General features: G+C 47.2%; 1 protein-coding gene across 2 annotated transcripts in view; it reads right to left on the bottom strand.

The window, feature by feature from the left end:
• The window catches only part of LOC308237882 (mitochondrial adenyl nucleotide antiporter SLC25A24), a 22,080-nt gene extending 7,932 nt beyond the window's left edge, over positions 1 to 14,148 (bottom strand). For both annotated transcript variants that reach the window (XM_080649176.1, XM_080649177.1), the window contains exons 1-4: positions 13,837 to 14,148; positions 3,611 to 3,737; positions 2,277 to 2,364; positions 1,259 to 1,370 (exon numbers count right to left, since the gene is read on the bottom strand). In XM_080649176.1, coding sequence (XP_080505302.1) covers positions 1,259 to 1,370; positions 2,277 to 2,364; positions 3,611 to 3,737; positions 13,837 to 14,019 — 510 coding nt within the window. In that variant the 5' untranslated portion in view covers positions 14,020 to 14,148. The remainder of the gene's footprint in view (positions 1 to 1,258; positions 1,371 to 2,276; positions 2,365 to 3,610; positions 3,738 to 13,836) is intronic.
• Between the last annotated feature and the right edge of the window lie 3,540 nt (positions 14,149 to 17,688).

Below are 17,688 nucleotides of genomic sequence, written 5' to 3'. Positions count from 1 at the left end.
TGTCTAAGTCAGAACGAAAGGGCAGTATTTTATTTCTTTTTAACTAAAGAAAGAAATTAGCTTGTCAACTCTCCAAAAATGCACACTTTATCTCGTAATTATACCTATGTTATGCTTTGCACCATGATATATGCTTCAAATCTATATATATAAAAGCCTAAGCTACTGAATGACCAAACGACCCATCAACCGGTTGCTATGATGCACATTGACCACCAGGGGGCAGATGCTCAATGCAGGAGCTGCCCCCTGGTAGTCAGTGCACTCCCACAGCCAACCTCCTGTGGCCAGCCAACCTCCCCCAGTCCCTCCCCCTGGATGGCCAGCCCTCATCGGGCCCAATCAGACCCGCTGACCACCTCCCGCGGCCCCTCCACCCAGCCGGCCAACCTCCCGTGGCCCCAATCAGCCCTGATCGCCGGCCAGGCCGAGGGACCCCACCCATGCACCAGGCCTCTAGTATGTAAATAAAAACTATGTAGGTGAATATCCCTAAACCTATTTCCTATACAGACTATCTCTAAATATTTTTATAAATCTGACTTGTCATTTAAAACATGCAAAAGATTCTATATAAAATTCAGCTAGCAGGCAGTAGAGCACCAATCTATCCTAAACTTTACTATAGATTACCAACGTAGCTTGAGAGAAACACAGCTCTCTAATGGTAATATTCTTACAACTTTATTATGTAAACTAGAGGCCCAATGCACGAAATTCTGCACAGATAGGATGTCTAGGCCTGGCCGGCGATCAGGGCCGATCTGTGGGGCGACTGGCGGGGCAATTGGGGGGCCCCTGCTGGCACCCGCCTTGGCTGGCCTGGGGCCTGCAGGCTGGGGGCAGCTACGGCGTTGAGCATCTGCCCCCTGGTGGTCAGTGCACATCATAGTGACTGATTGTTCCACCAGTCATTCTGCTGTTCAATGGATTTGCATATTAGGCTTTTATTATATAGGATGATTTTGGTGTAAAAGATTTTATAGGTAAGGGTGTCTGGGGAAGGAGCTATGCAATAGTAGTAACCCTCTCTTCCTTTGACTGTGAGTAAAAGGGACACTGTTACCAACTATCTCCGAAGATACAGTCAGAATCCGTGAGGTACATGCAGTAGAATAAACGGAGCTCCACAGCTTAAGGAGCCACTGGGACCTGGTGGGCCACCTGCGCTGTACATGTCCCAGTGTTCTCAGGGGGTGACCATACCAATGGCTTACAGCTCCAATCACGTATCAATTGATCCATACAGCGAACTTACAGTGGAATGTTTCCAGAAACGGACAATTTCCTCGATATCTGTAACAGGATTAAGTAAGAAGTAGTCCCTCCATTCATCCCAGTCCACTGTCATTGTGCCGTCACTATCAATGCTGGAAGAAAAAAAAAAAAAAGAAGGAGAAGAAGAAGCTAACTAAGGAACAAAACAGAATTTACAAATAAAACTAACATTGCTGGCTTTTTTACAGAATGACCATTTCTTCTCCAACTTAATATTCTCATTAAATTTTTTAAAATCCTAGCCCAGCCGGTGTGGCTCAGTGGATTGAGCACCGTCCCATGCACCAAGAAGTCATTGGTTGGATTCCTGGTCAGGGCTGATGCCCAAGTTATGGGCTCCATCCCCAGTAGGGGGTGTGCAGGAGACAGCCAATCAATGCTTCTCTCTCATCACTGATATTTCTCTCTCTCTCTCTCCCTCTCCCTTCCTCTCTGAAAACAGTAAAAATATATTTTTTTAAAAAAAAGAATCCTGTCTGTCTTTCTCTTATATGTGGAATCTCAATAAAAAACACAAAACAGAAACAGACTCATAGAAACAGAGACCAAAGGGATGGTCACCAGAAGGGAGCGGGCGGAGGAAGGATGGAAAGGTGAAGGGGATACAGTCAATCCTCCTGTGATGAGTTTGCACGCTGGCAGACAAGGACTCGAATTAGTGTGGTGGTCACATTGTGAGGCCTCAAAATACTGCCCCACTCTAATGTACACCTAAAACTAATATACGATCGTATACCAACTACACTTAAATAAAATGATAAATTTTAAAGAGAAGAAAGAGTCCCTGCCTGAGGCTGCACTCCCCACTCTGCACTTTAGAAATATGTGTGCTCACAAACGAAAAGGAAGAAAAAGGAGAGAAAGATATGGAATGGCTGCAGTGAGGAATGGCGAGGTGCAAGGACTTGTCTTAACCACACGGACATCAGCTCTCTGAAGCAGGACATGAACGTGAACATCAAAGAAAAAAACAATTCTCAATCCACTGGAGAGCTTACCTTTGAAGAATCAACTTTGCTTGTTTTTCAGAAATAGTTATCCCTAATATCTGGAGAGACTGGATAATTTCGGAAGCCTCGATTTTGCCTTTAAAGGAAATAAAAACAGCGTAAACTCAGCGTCAGAACTGTAAGGACCTTAGAAATCATGAATTGCAATTCCCTCATTTTATCAGGGAAAGCCTTGGCTGGATGAAGGTAAACTTAAGAATTTAGGGGAGTGTTAGATTTGCTTAAGTACATAGTGCAATATCAACTCAAAAACTAATAAATTCGTTAAACAAGTACACACATTATTTCACCCCTGCTTTTTGCTTGACACAAATGGGACTCTCACTTCAAGCTATTAATCTAAATAGAGAAACCATAATTCCAGTCCAAAGACACACATTTAAATGTCTATCTGCTTTTTTTTTCTAATTTTCAAAATCAGAGAGTATCTGCTCTAAATGAATTCTTTCAAAAAGACTGTCAAATGTAACATAATCGACAAGTTTTTAAAAGTTAGATTATGTCATTTTTATGCCTAAATATGAAAGAAAAATAAACCTCTCTTGCCCAGAGAACAAGGAAACATAATTATTTTTAATCCATAGCTTTAAGTCAAGTCAGCATATTGTTCCATAGTTAACATTTTACAAACAGTCCCAACTTACAGTGTCTTAACTCACTGGACAAATAATGAGTTTTCTTAACTAAAAACATGAATTCTATGTAAAAATCACATTACTAAGCAACAAGTATTAACACTAGTAATAATTAAAACCCCAGCCAGGTGGTTCAGTTGGTTGGAGCATCGTCCCGTACACCAAAAGGGTTCAATTCCTGGTCAGGTCACATACCTAGGTTACAGGTTCCGTCCCCAATAGGGGTGCATAGGGAGACAACTGATCAATGTCGCTCTCTCTCTCTCTCTCTCTCTCTCTCTCACTCTCTCTCAAATCAATAAAAACATACCCTTAGGTGAAGATTAAAAATAATAGTTATTGCCGAAACCGGTTTGGCTCAGTGGATAGAGCGTCGGCCTGTGGACTGAGGGGTCCCGGGTTCGATTCCGGTCAAGGGCACGTACCTTGGTTACGGGCACATCCCCAGTGGGAGGTGTGCAGGAGGCAGCTGATCGATGTTTCTCTCTCATTGGTGTTTCTAACTCTCTCTCCCTCTCCCTTCCTCTCTGTAGAAAATCAATAAAAATATATTAAAAAAATAAAAAATAAAAAAATAATAGTTATTATTATCACCTAAGGAAAAAAAGACTAAACACACATCGTTTTAGACTCTTGGAAGCATAAGTGCTTCCTCCTAGCGGACGATGAGTAGAAAATAAAGCACACCGTCGCTATTTTTGTCCAAGCTCTTAAATGCCAATTTCATTTTTTTCTCATGGTCTTTCAGGTACTTCATAAATTCTTCAAAATCCAGCTTCCCATCTTTGTCGATATCACCAGTAATAAAAATCTTCTACAAAAAAAGAAGAAAAAATGGAAGTCTTTTAACATGGCTTAAAATACTAAATTATTTGTCCATACACTTCAAGCAGATTGGCCGTTCTCCTCTAAGACATGCATTTCATAAATCCCCAGGCAGAAGACAAACACTTGGGATGCAAATGTCTAAAATAGTATTTTCCCCTTGGGTTTCCAAAAGTAAATAATACTTTCCTTATAAAAAGCTGTCACAGCAAGTTATCTCTATGAGTAGGAATCACCGCTTTAGAGGAAGCAGTAAGGAGCATGGTATTTGATAGGACACCTAAGCCCTCCTCCGCTGTCACCCAAAACCTACCCCTTCTGCCTGTGCAGCCCCTCCCGGTCACCCACCGCGGCTCACAGACTCCTGCTCTGTGGGGAGACACTGCCTCGGTGTGGCGGACGGTGTCGTGGTCAGACCCCCAGCTCGGGACTCAGAGGGAAAAAGGTCTGAAACGCATGCGATGCCCCAAAAGCTTAGAGGGAAACTGACAGATTGCAGTGCAGAATTAGGAACGAAGAACGGCTGGAAATCCATGAAGAATCAAAGGCTTACCCCAATCCCAAGTAACCAGGAGAGAAATTTTAAAGTTGACTAAAGAGTAAATAAGTAATCATAAAGAAAACAAATATACCGGCCCCGACATCTCTCCGCCCACCCCCCACTCCCCACCCCTACCCCCAGGCCCACCTTCCCTGGCTCCTGGGAAGAACTGATCCCTATATCATCCAGGGTTTCCTCAAGCTCAAGGATGTCCAGGGTCCCGTCTTTATTGTGGTCCAGGAACCAAAAGAGGTCTTGGTAGAGGGAGTCCATGGCGGGGGGTGGGGTGGGGGGCAGGGGTGGTCCACGCCGGGCCCCTCCGGCCTCCCAGACGTGCAAGTGAGAGGGAGAAGGGGGGTTCCTGCCCGATCCAGTCCAGACGGCAGAGACCTAAGACAGCAGCATCCGCTAGGGCGCCCCAGACAAGTCCCATCCGCGGGATGAAGCGCAGGAAGGGGAGGGCGCCCCGCAACGGCTCCAGGGCGGAGGCACGCGGTGCCCCGGAGCCTGGTGGGGGCCACGCTGGGGGCTGGGAGCGGTGGCCTCGGTTCCGCTGCGCTCCCAGGGCAGCCCATCAGACACCCCGGTTTCCCTGGAGAAGCCAACAGCTCATGCCCTTCCCCCAGGACGTCCGGTAAGACCTGGGGGTAGAGCATCTTCTCCCAGGAGAGTGGGTCACCGAGGCTGGGACCTGGCTGCGGGGCCATAATGATGGGTGGGGAGAGCCAGCAGTTTGTGAGAGTTGTTTGGTCACCCTTTCTGAGAAGCCTTCTTCCAAGGCCGAGACGCTTAGGAATAGGTGTCGTGGAGATTGGGAATTGGGGGCCTAATGAAAGTCTGCCCACCTGGGCCTTTCCTTCTGCCATGCTCCCTCACCCTCTCACCCCCCAAGGCACCCCCAACCCCAGGTCCTCCTCATCTTCACCGGGCATCACAGTGGCTGGAGGGCAGGGCCGCTGTATGGCCAGGTCCCGGCTCTATCCTCAGAGGCACACCTGGGAGGGAAATCTCAAAGTGGGCGCAAGTCAAGGCAGCTGGGGTCCCGGAGAGAAGTCAGGAGGTGCTCAGAAACAATGTCCCTGACTCTTCTGAACCCCACTTTCCCCTATGCATATACTTGTGGTCCCTCATCCTGCTCCCCCGGAAATGGGGAGCGTGTGGTTTCACAACAAACACTCTGCCTTTTATGTCATCTATCCTTCTCAATATGGCGCACTCTTTACAAAGTTGTATTAAAATTCCTGTAAAGCTACCAGAACACACATTCATGGCTGGCTGGAATGCAAAATGGTACAACCACTCTGGAAGAAATTTTGGGGGGAAAAGGAAAAAAATAAAAAAAGACATTTTGCCGAAACCGGTTTGGCTCAGTGGATAGAGCATCGGCCTGCAGACTGAAAGGTCCCAGGTTCGATTCCGGTCAAGGGCATGTACCTTGGTTGCGGGCACATCCCCAGTGGGAGGTGTGCAGGAGGCAGCTGATCGATGTTTCTCTCTCATCGATGTTTCTAGCTCTCTATGCCTCTCCCTTCCTCTCTGTAAAAAATCAATAAAATATATTTTTTTAAAAAGAAAGACATTTTGGCATTTCTTACAAAAACTAAACACACACAATACCATCCAGCAATCCCAGTGCTTGGTATCCACCCAAAGGAGTTGAAAACTTAGATAACATATGTCTACACAAAACCAACACACACACGTTTGTAGCAGCAATTGGCAAAGCCTGGACACAACCAAGATGTCCTTCTTACGCGATGGGTACATGAACTGTGGTACATCCCGATGATGGAAAATTGTTCAGCACTAAGAAGAAATGCGCTACCAAACCATAAAAAGACATGGAGGACCCTGAAATGCATATTACTAAGTGAAAGAAGCCAATCTGAAAAGGCTACCCACTGTATGATTCCAACTCTGTGACATTCTGGCAAGACTACGCAGACAGTAAAAAAGTAAGCGGTTGCCGAAACCGGTTTGGCTCAGTGGATAGAGCGTCGGCCTGCGGACTGAGGGGTCCCAGGTTCTATTCCGGTTAAGGGCATGTACCTTGGTTGCGGGCACATCCCCAGTGGGAGGTGTGCAGGAGGCAGCTGATCGATGTTTCTCTCTCATCGATGTTTCTAGCTCTCTATCCCTCTCCCTTCCTCTCTGTAAAATATCAATAAAATATATATTTTTTAAAAAATAAAATAAAATAAATAAAAAAAAGTAAGCGGTTGCCAGAGGTCAGGGCTGGAGGGAGGATAACCAGGCAGAGCACAGAGGATTTTCTAGGCCAGTGACAATATTCTGTATGATGCTGTAAAGGTGGAGACATGTCATCATACATGTGCCCAGCTTCACAGAATGTACACCACCAGGAGCGGACCCTAAGATAAATAAGCTATGGGCTTTGGGTGATAATGACGTGTTAATGAGGTTCATCAGTTGTAACGAATGTGCCACTCTTGTGCCAGATGTTGATCGTGGGGGAGTCTATGTATATGTGGGGGCAGGAGGGATATGGGCAATCTCTATGCCTTCCTCTTCATTTTGCTGGGAACCTAAAACTGTTGCCAGAAAAGTAAATTATTTTCTTAAAATCCATCAAGACAATTGAACCAAGCCCTTGCCTGTTCGTGCTTGCTCTCCTGGCTCATCATATCAAGTGCGGACAACAGAAAGAGGACCGTGACATGTCCTTGGAATACCCATGGGTGTGCCTGCAGGAGGAGGTTGCGCCATGGTTAGTCATAAGCACTGCTGCAGGCTGTGCAATCGATGTTTCCCCCCCGAGTGGCTGAGCAGTGGCAAATGTCTAACGCTGTTTCACAAGAGATGCTGTGGCCCAATAGGGAATGAGTCCTCCCACAAAAGAGACGTTTGCAATCCACGAAGAATGGTCCTTGCTCGTGCACAGCAGAGAATGAAGCAGTCACAGTGAGTCCCACAAGTCCAGCATCCAGCCAGGGCACGTGAGTGCATAGGACCAAGGAGAAAAGACAGAAGTCATGGCCAGGGTCATAAGGAACAGACTGACAGCACTTCGTAGAACCAAGAATTGACAGTCCCATCACCTCATATGAGCCTCTGGACTCTTTGAGACGCTCCCCTTCTTGCTCTTGGTATCCCTCTCGGTGTAACAGTCCTGTGCCCCTTATGATCCTACATCTTTCCCAAGAAAGTTCCAGTGAGAGGATGTGCGCATGAGAACATGGCAAACAACTTCCTGTTCAAGTTGTCTGTAATCTCTCAGGCTAACTTGTTAAATCAGCTAGCCCTGAGCTTGGGTGCAGCAATACCTTCATACTCTACAAAACCTGTCTCTTCTGCTCTGCGTATTAATAAAAGAGTTGCCACTAAAACGATGTTCTTCTTCGAGAAGGAAGAGAAACCCTATTGGGCAAGTTTCCCTTTTTTCATTTTATTGCCTTCATTCTACATTCAGACTTTTTGGGGCCCTACACTGTTCAAAAGTCTCCCAAGCCTACACTAAAATGAAATAACCACATTTCTAGCCAAAACTGCTGACTCTTCACCGTCCGTTTATTTTCCTCATCATTTCCATTTTGGTATATTAGAATCCTGATTATTCCCTCTATTCTTTAATGTCCTAAAGAAAAATTTTTTTTCCTGAGAGTACCTCCAATGACATCCAAACATTGGGACCATCTTTTAGATACCTCTTCCTGCCCTCAAAGGCTCACGGATGCCTGATCTACAGGCATGAAATCCCACATACACAGCATCTAACCAGGGGCCCACTTCGTAGTGAGAGAGGTGTGGGAGGGGACCCACGACCAAGAAGTCCACTGCCCATAGCCCACGCCACCGCATCCAGAAGAGCCGGCCTCACAGGGTGCTAGAAAGTCCCACAGCGTAGCTACAGCAGCACCGAGGAGACGACATTTGGCAGAGATGGATGCCACCCTTCAGGATGCTGTAGATCGGAGAACTGTGTCTGGCTCTGTGCCCCCAACAGGACGAGAATCCAGGAACCAAGAGTGGAAGCAAGAGTGGTCCCCTGACTGTCACTCCCAACGACCCACGGTGGGGGGGACTTTTTACTTCCTGTTCCCACAACTCTGGGCTCTGCAGGGTTAGTTTCTGGTCCCCAAACAGGATATACTCTTGCCAGGAACTAGCACAAGCTCCAGCTGCCACCTGGATGTTTGGAACTCCCTGTGTCCGGAGACCACGGGGCAAGAGGAGAAGTCACCATCCTAGGAGGCATGAATGGACCCTGATCAGCAGGAGGCAGGGCTGCTTTGACACAAAGGAAGACGGAGAAAAATGCAGGCATCGCCCGTGACCCACATACACAACGTGAACGGTGACTCGGAGCCCTCAGGAACGCAGGTTTGTGTCACACCACCAGGGAAGTCACCCAAGACCTGCAGAGATGACGGCTGGGTGTGAGTGGAACTGAACACAGAAGGTCAAGAAGGGAGATCATGAGTCCCAGGTGTGACCAAGGGAAGCCCCGGGGGCTGTGGTTTGTCCCTCTGACCTCCCTGAGGAAGACAGGCTGGGGACGAGGCAGAGAAGCAGATCTGTGGTGGCCAGGCCAGGCCACCTGCAAGAGAAGCGGGGCGGGAGCCTGCTGCCTACCCCACACGCCTTCGGAGCCTTGCACCCACTGCAGCCCCCACAGGGGTCCACAGTCGCCCTGGGCTGCTCGAACCCATAACTGACCACAGCAGGTGCTAGCCCTGGGCAGCCGGGGCCAACACAGGACCCCCCAACAGACAGCACTTCCTCGGAGACTCCCTACTAGCCTTGTTGAGACTTCTGAGGAACTTCTCTGCAGTTCTGTCTAAGGCAGCCATGGGCAAACTACGGCCCGCGGGCCAGATCCGGCCCGTTTGGCTGTTCTATCCGGCCTGCGGAGCCGAAAGAGCAGAGGGTTCTCTTGCTCTCCCCTCTGCTCCTTTACTTTGAATTTATATTAGTTCACACAAACACTCCATCCATGCTTTTGTTCCGGCCCTCCGGTCCAGTTTAAGAACCCATTGTGGCCCTCGAGTCAAAAAGTTTGCCCACCCCTGGCTAAGGCAACCCTTCCTCCTTGCACTCTTCTCCCAGGGGTTCAACTTGCATCCTGGTCTGAAGATCCCCTCGGCGCACTCCTGCTCCCTCTCCCATACCCCTCCGGGCCTTTCCCCCCAATAAATCTCTTGCACACCCAACCCCATCTTGCTTTCTGCCCCTCGGAGGCCCAGAACTGACAGTTACTACCAGGAGGGACCCAAGACAACAGGTGGGGACAGGGGGCTTGGGAACTGGCTCACTCACCACCCCGCAGGCAAAGAGCCCCAGTGGCTTATGGGGTAAGGATATGCCTCCCACACGGCAGGAGCCCATCGCTAAGATGTCCCGGTGGTGACCTGGGGAGGTGGCCTGGTTTAGGGGAACACCCTGGCCACTGCAATGATCTGGGCATTTGAAAAATATGAGTGGCACTATGCTATGCGGGTAGGCAGGCAAGCAGCATGGTCCAAGAAGCGAGTCACCACGATGATCCAGCCAGGTCAAATGTGAATATATCGATAGTATAGTCTTGGAATATAAAGGGGGAAATTGATAGGGTTCTAAAGAAAAGGTGACAGATCCACAGTCTTAGAGGGAGCGTTTGACACCTCTCTTTCAGTAGTGATGGCAGTAACAGTGTTAGATCATTTAAAAGCTAATCGTTAATTGACTGCCTATTAGGCAGCAGGCATTAATGCATTTATTCTTCGCAATAACCCCAGTGATACCTCTGTCACAGAGAGGAAACTGGGGCTAGAGAGATTTTTTTAAATGGTCCAAAATTAACTAGCAAGTAGCAGAACCAAAATTTAAACCCAGGCAGTAAGGCCAGATTTTCCTTATTTTCTTAGAGGCTTATCTGTGCATGTAAAAAGGTGATTATCGCCCTAACCAGTTTGGCTCAGTGGATAGAGCATCGGCCTGCGGACTGAAGGGTCCCAGGTTCAATTCCGGTCAAGGGCATGTACCTTGGTTGCGGGCACATCCCCAATGGGGGGTGTGCAGGAGGCAGCTGATCGATGTTTCTCTCCCATTGATGTTTCTGACTCTCTATCCCTCTCCCTTCCTCTCTATAAAAAATCAATAAAATATATTTTTAAAAAAAAGGTGATTATCTGGCAAAACTATGGAGGCAATAAGAAGGTCAGCGGTGGAGGGAAGAATAGACAGAGGACAGAGGATTGTTGGGGCAAGGAAAATACTCCGTGACACTCTGGTCCAAACCCACAGAATGTACAGCACCAAGAGTGAACCTAAGGTGAGCTGTGCACTTGGGGTGATTATGAGGTATGAGTGTAGGTTCATCCTTGGTAAATAATGCACCATTCTGGTGGGTGACGTTGACAATGGGGGAGGCTATGCATGTGTAGGGCCAGGGCCAGGGGTTTATGGGGAATCTCTGTGTGCCTTCCTCTCAATTGTATGGTAAAACTAAAACTGCTCTAAAAATAGTCTGTTGTTTTTTTTTAATAAAAAAGAGATTTATCTTATTTTATCCAACATTTCTAGGTACCTTGCAACAAGTGAATTTTGGTTATATTTTCATACATATGCTGGAAATAAATGAGTTGTTTTGGTTGGTTTTTTAAAATATATTTTTATTGATTTCAGAGAGGAAGGGAGAGGGAGAGAGAAATAGAAGCATCAATAATGAGAAAAAAATCATTGATAGGCGCTTCCTGCACACCCCCTACTGGGGATCGAGCCCGCAACCCAAGCATGTGCCCTTGACCAGAATTGAACCCAGGACCCTTCAGTCCACAGGCTGACACTATCCACTGAGCCAAATTGGCTAGGATAATAAATGCATATTTTATGGATATGTATAAAATACATATGTTATGGTGATAAACATATGCCATCCTGTTCCATGTGTTTGCATACATACAGTTTTACACAACTTATTTAACATTTGTCTTTATATGAATTTTGAAAAAGTGAAGACATTTTTAAATCTCTCTTTCTCAGTCTATCTAGCCAGAGGTTTGTCTATTTTATTCATATTTCAAAAAACCACCCTCCCCCCGCCCCAAGAAAGCATATATTTAAAAATTTAAATCACATGGTTAAATAATTCATGGGTCAAAGGTGAAATCATAAATAAAAAGATGAAATCATATTAGAACCTAGAGAATACTTAGAAGTAACCTACAATAAAAGCACTTGGGGAATGCAGCTAAAGTGATTAAAGGGATATTGTAGCTCAAAATTAATGAATTCAGCATTTAATGCAAGAAATTAGGAAAAAAGCAAATGAGCCCTAGCCAGTTTGGCTCAGTGGATAGAGTGTGGAACCAGGGACTGAAGGGTCCCAAGTTCAATTCTGAACAAGGGCACATACCTCAACTGCAGGTTCAATCCCAGCCCTGACGCCTTGTGGGAGGCAGCCAATCTATGTGTCTCTCTCACACAGATGCTTCTCTCGCTGTGTTTCTCCCCCAACCTTCCACTCACTCTAAAAAAAAATAATAATAATAATAATAATAATAATAATAATGGAAAAATGCCCTCGGGTGAGGATTAACAAAAAGAAAAAGAAAGAGCCGAAACCGGTTTGGCTCAGTGGATAGAGCGTCGGCTTGCGGACTGAAGGGTCCCGGGTTCGATTCCGGTCAAGGGCATGTACCTTGGTTGCGGGCACATCCCCGGTGGGAGGTGTGCAGGAGGCAGCTGATCGATGTTTCTCTCTCATCAATGTTTCTAGCTCTCTATCCCTCTTCCTTCCTCTCTGTAAAATATCAATAAAATATATTTTTTTTAAAAAAAAAAAGAAAGAAAGAAAAAGAGCAAATGAGTAAACCCGAAAAAAAGTAGAAGGAAATAAACAGAAATTAAGGGAAGAAAATAAAAACCAGAGACAATCAGCAAAAGGGACCAGCAATGACGCTGGGAACTTAACTACAGATAGGCAGAACTTTTAAAAAAATAATAAGTGAATATTATGAACCTTGGACAAAATGGGCTGCTTCCTAAAAATTGTCACTTACTGAATCAGACTCAAGACCAAACAGTAAGCTGAAGAGGCCAGTCAGCCCTGCAGACACTGAATGAGGAGCTTCAAATACAAAACTGTACAACAGTTGTCGCTCTTGTGATTGAATCACTTTCCCCCTTGGCACAGGGATGCCCAAGTGTCCTCTTAGGTTTCAGTGGGTTGGAGAGGTTCCAAACACCTCCTCCCTGCAAAGGGCGGGATGAACTTCTGCACACAATTAAAGTGACTCAGAGAAGGCCAACCCCTCCATGTCAATCAATGGAATGTCGCCTCTGCTCCTCAACAGGAAGTTGGGAAAAACATAAGATTGGTTTTCTTTCTCTTTTTTTAAATTAAACTTATTGGGGTGACATTGGTTAATAAGATCATTTACGTTTCAAGTGTACATTTCTATGATACATGCTCTGTATATTGCATTGCGTGCCCACCACCCGAAGTCAAATCATCTTCCATCACCATATTTGGCCTAGACTTTGTGGACGAAAGGGGCCACATGCTGACCGGACAAGCTCAGGGAAGGCCTGCATGGCGGTCTTGCAAACTCAGAGACCTAAAGTCACCACAAAGGATGGTCTGAAATTAAACTTTAACTAAACCCAGTGATGGTGGATAGTCACCTCCTAGGCAGAGGTCAACCTTTACCTTAACTGAGCCCATCTGTCTTTTTGCACCTATGATAACATATCCTTGAAATGTCTGGGTACTTGTAACTTCCCTTTTTCCGGACCCCTTGGGGCACAACCTAATGTCCTTGGGGCACCAGGACAGACACCACAAATTCCTTCAATGTTAACATGTTAATTGTTCCTGCACCCACCTAAGTATGTGGCTATCATTTTACTTCTAATCCAATCCCAGGGGTCCCCCCTTTTGCTTTCTCCCCCCTCTCTAGTTGATCTCCAATGGATTTCATGTAGCCCACCGATGTCCCCTCCTTTGATTACAATGTATAAAAATAGATGAAAGACTGCCATTCTCTGAAGCACTATCCCAGTCCACTGAGATTCTGCTTCCCAGCAATTGTCGACAGTTTGGCTCAAATAAACTCACAAAAATTCTTTACAGGTTGGAATGTTTTTACGTTAACAATTTGTTTTCAAACAGATCTGAAGCTGTAGGCAAAACTAGCTGGTGATGGAAGCAACTTCGAAGAGATAAAAATGTGAGCTTTTTACAGGATCTGGGGCCCACTGAAACCTGAGAGCTAACGAGTTCAAGTTTGATTAAATGTTTGCAAAGGCGCAGAAAGGCAGGGACCGGACCTGGGATGCATTCAGACCGAAAGAACTGCGGTCCAGTGGGCGAGGGTTCGCTGCACGGAGTTTATCGGGAAAAACATCGGGAGCCTTTCAGAACCTGCAGCTCGTCTTTGCAAGGGGTGCCCGGCCGCGCGCCCCATTCCCGAGCGTCTCAACCCCCAGGCGGCTGGGAACCCCGGCTCCTCCTCCTTCCTGGCCGAGCCCGGGCCGCCGCCCTGCGAGCTGGCAGCGCCCAGTCCCCCAGCCCTCCGGGCCCTCGGGCCGCCCAGCCGCCACCCACCTCCTCGGCGTCCTGGCCCAGGGGGATGCCCAGGTTCCGGAGCCCCTCATGCAGCTCGCCGATGTCCACCACGCCGTCCCGGTTGCGGTCCAACTGCTGGAACAGCGTCTCGTAGCGCCCTGGCGGCCCCGCGTCCTGGCAGGCTGCCGCGGGCAGCACCCAGCCCCGCAGCCAGCGCAGCATGGTCCCGGAGGCGCGGGCGGCCGAGCGAGAGCACCGCGGGATCCCGCACAGGCTGCCAGGGCCTGGCGTGAGCCGGTCGCAGCCGGGGACCCCACCCAAGCGGGGCTGGGCGCGCAGGGAGGGGCCGGGCTCGGGGAGTCGGGGAGTCGGGGAGGAGCTCGCCCCGCGCCCGCCTCCAGCAGGCGCGGCCGAGGGCGGGCAGGAAGGGGAAGGGCGCGCGGGTCTCCGGAGGCTGTGGGACCTGAGGAGACGGTACGGCTGGGTCCCAGCTGCCAGAGGCGCGGGTACGAGGAACAAGGACCGAGTCCCCAGAAGTCGTGGACCTCAGAGTCAACTAAGAAGGGCGGGGAGTGGGGGCGGTTTGGAGCGCAGGTTCCTTAACTTCAGACCTCTTCCCTCCCGGCTGAGCCTGGCGCCCTGCCCGGAGGAGGCCGGCTGCCTGGAAACTGGGCCATCGGGCTTTGTCTAGATCTTTAACTCGCTCAGATCTCTGACTTTTTCCTATCGCTCCACATCTCTGGGCCTGTTTTCTCTTTTATTGGTTTTAGAGAGAGCGGAAGGGAGAGGGAGAGGGAGAGGGAGAGGGAGAGGGAGAGGGAGAGGGAGAGGGAGAGGGAGAGAGAGAGAGAGAGAGAGAGAGAGAGAGAGAGAGAGAGAGAGAGAGAGAGATAGATGTGAGGCACCCATCAGCTGCCTCCTGCACGCCCCCTGCCTGGGATCCTGCCGGCAACCCCGGCAAATGCTCTGATCCCAATGGAACAGGCAACCCTTGGTGCATGGGAGGAAGCTGAACCAACTGGGCCACACCAGCGGGTCGGGCCTGTTTTCCATTCACAAAAATGCACACCTTGTTATCAGAATTCTGCCCTAAGAAGCAGAGGAATGAAATCGGAAAGCAATTTCTTTAAAGTAGCACCTGAAAGTAACAGTGTTATAGCAATCATATCTCAACAAAACTGGGCCGGGGGAGGGAGGGGGGGCGGCAAAAAACAAAAATGGGGAAACTCGGGTCTTCTGCAGAAAACAGCAGGTCCATCCAGGTGGGCAGTGGCCATAGAGGGTCTACCTTGCTCCCAGCTCGGTGAGTGGCTCTGCCCCTGAATGACAGGAGGCAGCGGCTGCCAGCAGCACCTTTCAGAAAGCCTCAGGCCCACCCTCTCAAGATGGGGAGATACAGGCTTGAGGTTCACTGCACAGGGAAGACAGAACTTACCACCTAATGTGGCATACGGCAGACATAACCTTTCTTAACTAAGTTCTTTCTGGTACTAAGTTCTCCAAATCCTCCTCAGGGGCTCCTGGACTTACCTTACTTATTTAGATGCTCGCTGACGGAGAAATTAACACTGTTCTCGGGCCCAAAGCACTGTGTTCCCAGTGAATCCAAGTTAAGGGGAAAGGCATTTTCCAGAAGGGGATATAGATGCACAGATAGATTTTCCTTATTAAGTTTAATGGACATGGGTTTCAGAATATCAGATTTTAAGTTATTTGTCAAATTTTCAAAACAAATCAGAAAAAAAAATAGCAAAAAAAAAAAAAATTTCATTCCCTCCTCCTGAGACTTTTCCTACAGATCAACTACCTTCGTTAAGAAAAAGACTCTACGGGGGCTGGCAGCACTGTGTATTCTAATAGAATAACACCACTTTTCTTAAAGTTCAATTTATACAAGCAGCTATGCTAATTGCTTATAGGAAAATCACATCAATACCAGTTTTCTCTGTCTTTCCAGTACAGATTTGAGAATGCCATCCTGATTTTAGTACTCTCAGCCATACAGGAGTTAACAAGAAACCCAACTTGCTCCCCACCTCGCTCTGAAGTTTATTATTAATGTTACCATCATCAATATTATTTAATGAATGTCATCACCATTATTACAATTATGAATTGGGCAGCAAACCAAACTAGTGAAAATATTGTTCACAAACTCCATGGCAAGTGAAACCATGTCCTTAGCTATTCCTTTTTTAAAAAAAAATGTATGCGTTCCTCCGTACCTTCACCTTTTCTAGGTGAGCCAGGAGAGGGAAGGCTTCGGGGCTTAAAGCGCAGGCCTAACTAGGTAGGTTCTCAGTGAGCATACTGCCATCTCCTAGAGAGCACCTTGGAAATAATCGTCGTTGGAGGCATTTTCGTAATTATTTTTAAATTAAAATTTAACTGAATAGTTTCAACTTACAAGAAACAAATGAAAATAACAGAGAACTCCCAGGCCCCCACGCCCACTTTCCCCTTATTAACATCTTAAATCAGTATGGTCCATCTGTCCCAATTAAAGAGCCGGTGTTGATATTATTAACTGAAGGCCATACTTTATTCCGTTCTCCTTAGTTTTTCACCTACGGCCCTTTTTCTTCGCCAGGATCCCACCCATGACACCACATTACACTTAGGCATCACGCCTCCTTACCCTCCTTCTGGCGTAGCTATCAGTTTCTCAGATTCCCCTGCTGTTTGATGACCTTGGCCGTTTTGAGGAGTGATGACCAGGTATTTTGTAAACTGGGACATTCTGTCAGTTGGGATTTCTTTGATTTTTTTTTTTAATGATTATGGGGTTTGGAAGGAAGACACGGAGGTAAAGTGCCATTTTCATCACATATCAATAGCACATACTATTGCTACAACTTAGGTGATGCTGACTTTGATTCCCTGGATGTGGTCATGTTTGTCACACTTGTCCAAAGAACGGGTATTCTTTTCCCGTTTCCATATTATACTCTTTGGAAGTCACTGCACATGGCCCACACTAATGTGTGTGGAGCTGGGGGGAGGGATCTACATCAATTATCTGGAATTTTTCCATACAGCCTTGTTTATCCTCCCCCATTTATTTATTTAATCATTCATTTACGTCAGTATGGACTCCTGGGTATTTATTTTATATGTCGGGTTATAATCCAGTTCTACTTCATTAATGTGTTGCTCCAATGGGTCCAGCGTTAGTGACTGGAAGCTTTCAGGTGCTATGTCCCATCAATGTGTGCGTATGTGTCCTCAGGCTCCTCATGTATGTTTCCTTCCCAAGTCCTACAATTGGTTACTTCTACTAAGGAATCCTGGTGCCTTTGTTGGAAAGTGGTACGAGAGACTCAATCTAAGAGAACTGAGAGGCTGTACCCTAAGAACAATGGGCTCAATCATCACTTGAAGAGATTTTACAAAATATCCAAGCTATACCCAAGGTTAAAGCAAACAGTAGGCCTTCGTGTGAAACAGAGGCCCTGAGAGTGAGGGCTGAGGGCAATCCTTAATGAGGGAGAGAATGTTAAACGATCTTTCCAAAGCACTGACCTCTCTAAACTTAGTTCCTCAACTGAAAATTGGGACAACCCTGGCCGGTGTGGCTCAGTTGGTTGGGCGTCATCCTGGGCACTAAAAGGTTGCCTGATCCCTGGTCAGCGCACATGCCCGGGTTGCAGGCTCAGCCCTAGTAGGGGGCATTCAGGAGGCAGCTGATAGATGTTTCTCTAACATCAATGTTTCTCTCTCTCCCTCTCACTTCCTCTCTTCCTCAATCTTCTAATATGGTTGTTAGAATTAAGCAAGAGGACCTTTTAAAGTGCCTTGAAATAATACCTGGCACATAGCAGGCACTTAATAAATTGTAAGGTTTTAATTAAAAAAAAAAAAAGACAGCATGGGACTTTGACCTCTGATGCA

This window comes from Plecotus auritus (assembly GCF_963455305.1).
Source record: "Plecotus auritus genome assembly, chromosome: 12".
NCBI lineage: Eukaryota > Metazoa > Chordata > Mammalia > Chiroptera > Vespertilionidae > Plecotus > Plecotus auritus.
The sequence above is the reverse complement of the archived record's forward strand: the minus strand, read 5'-3'. Positions and strand labels throughout refer to the sequence as shown.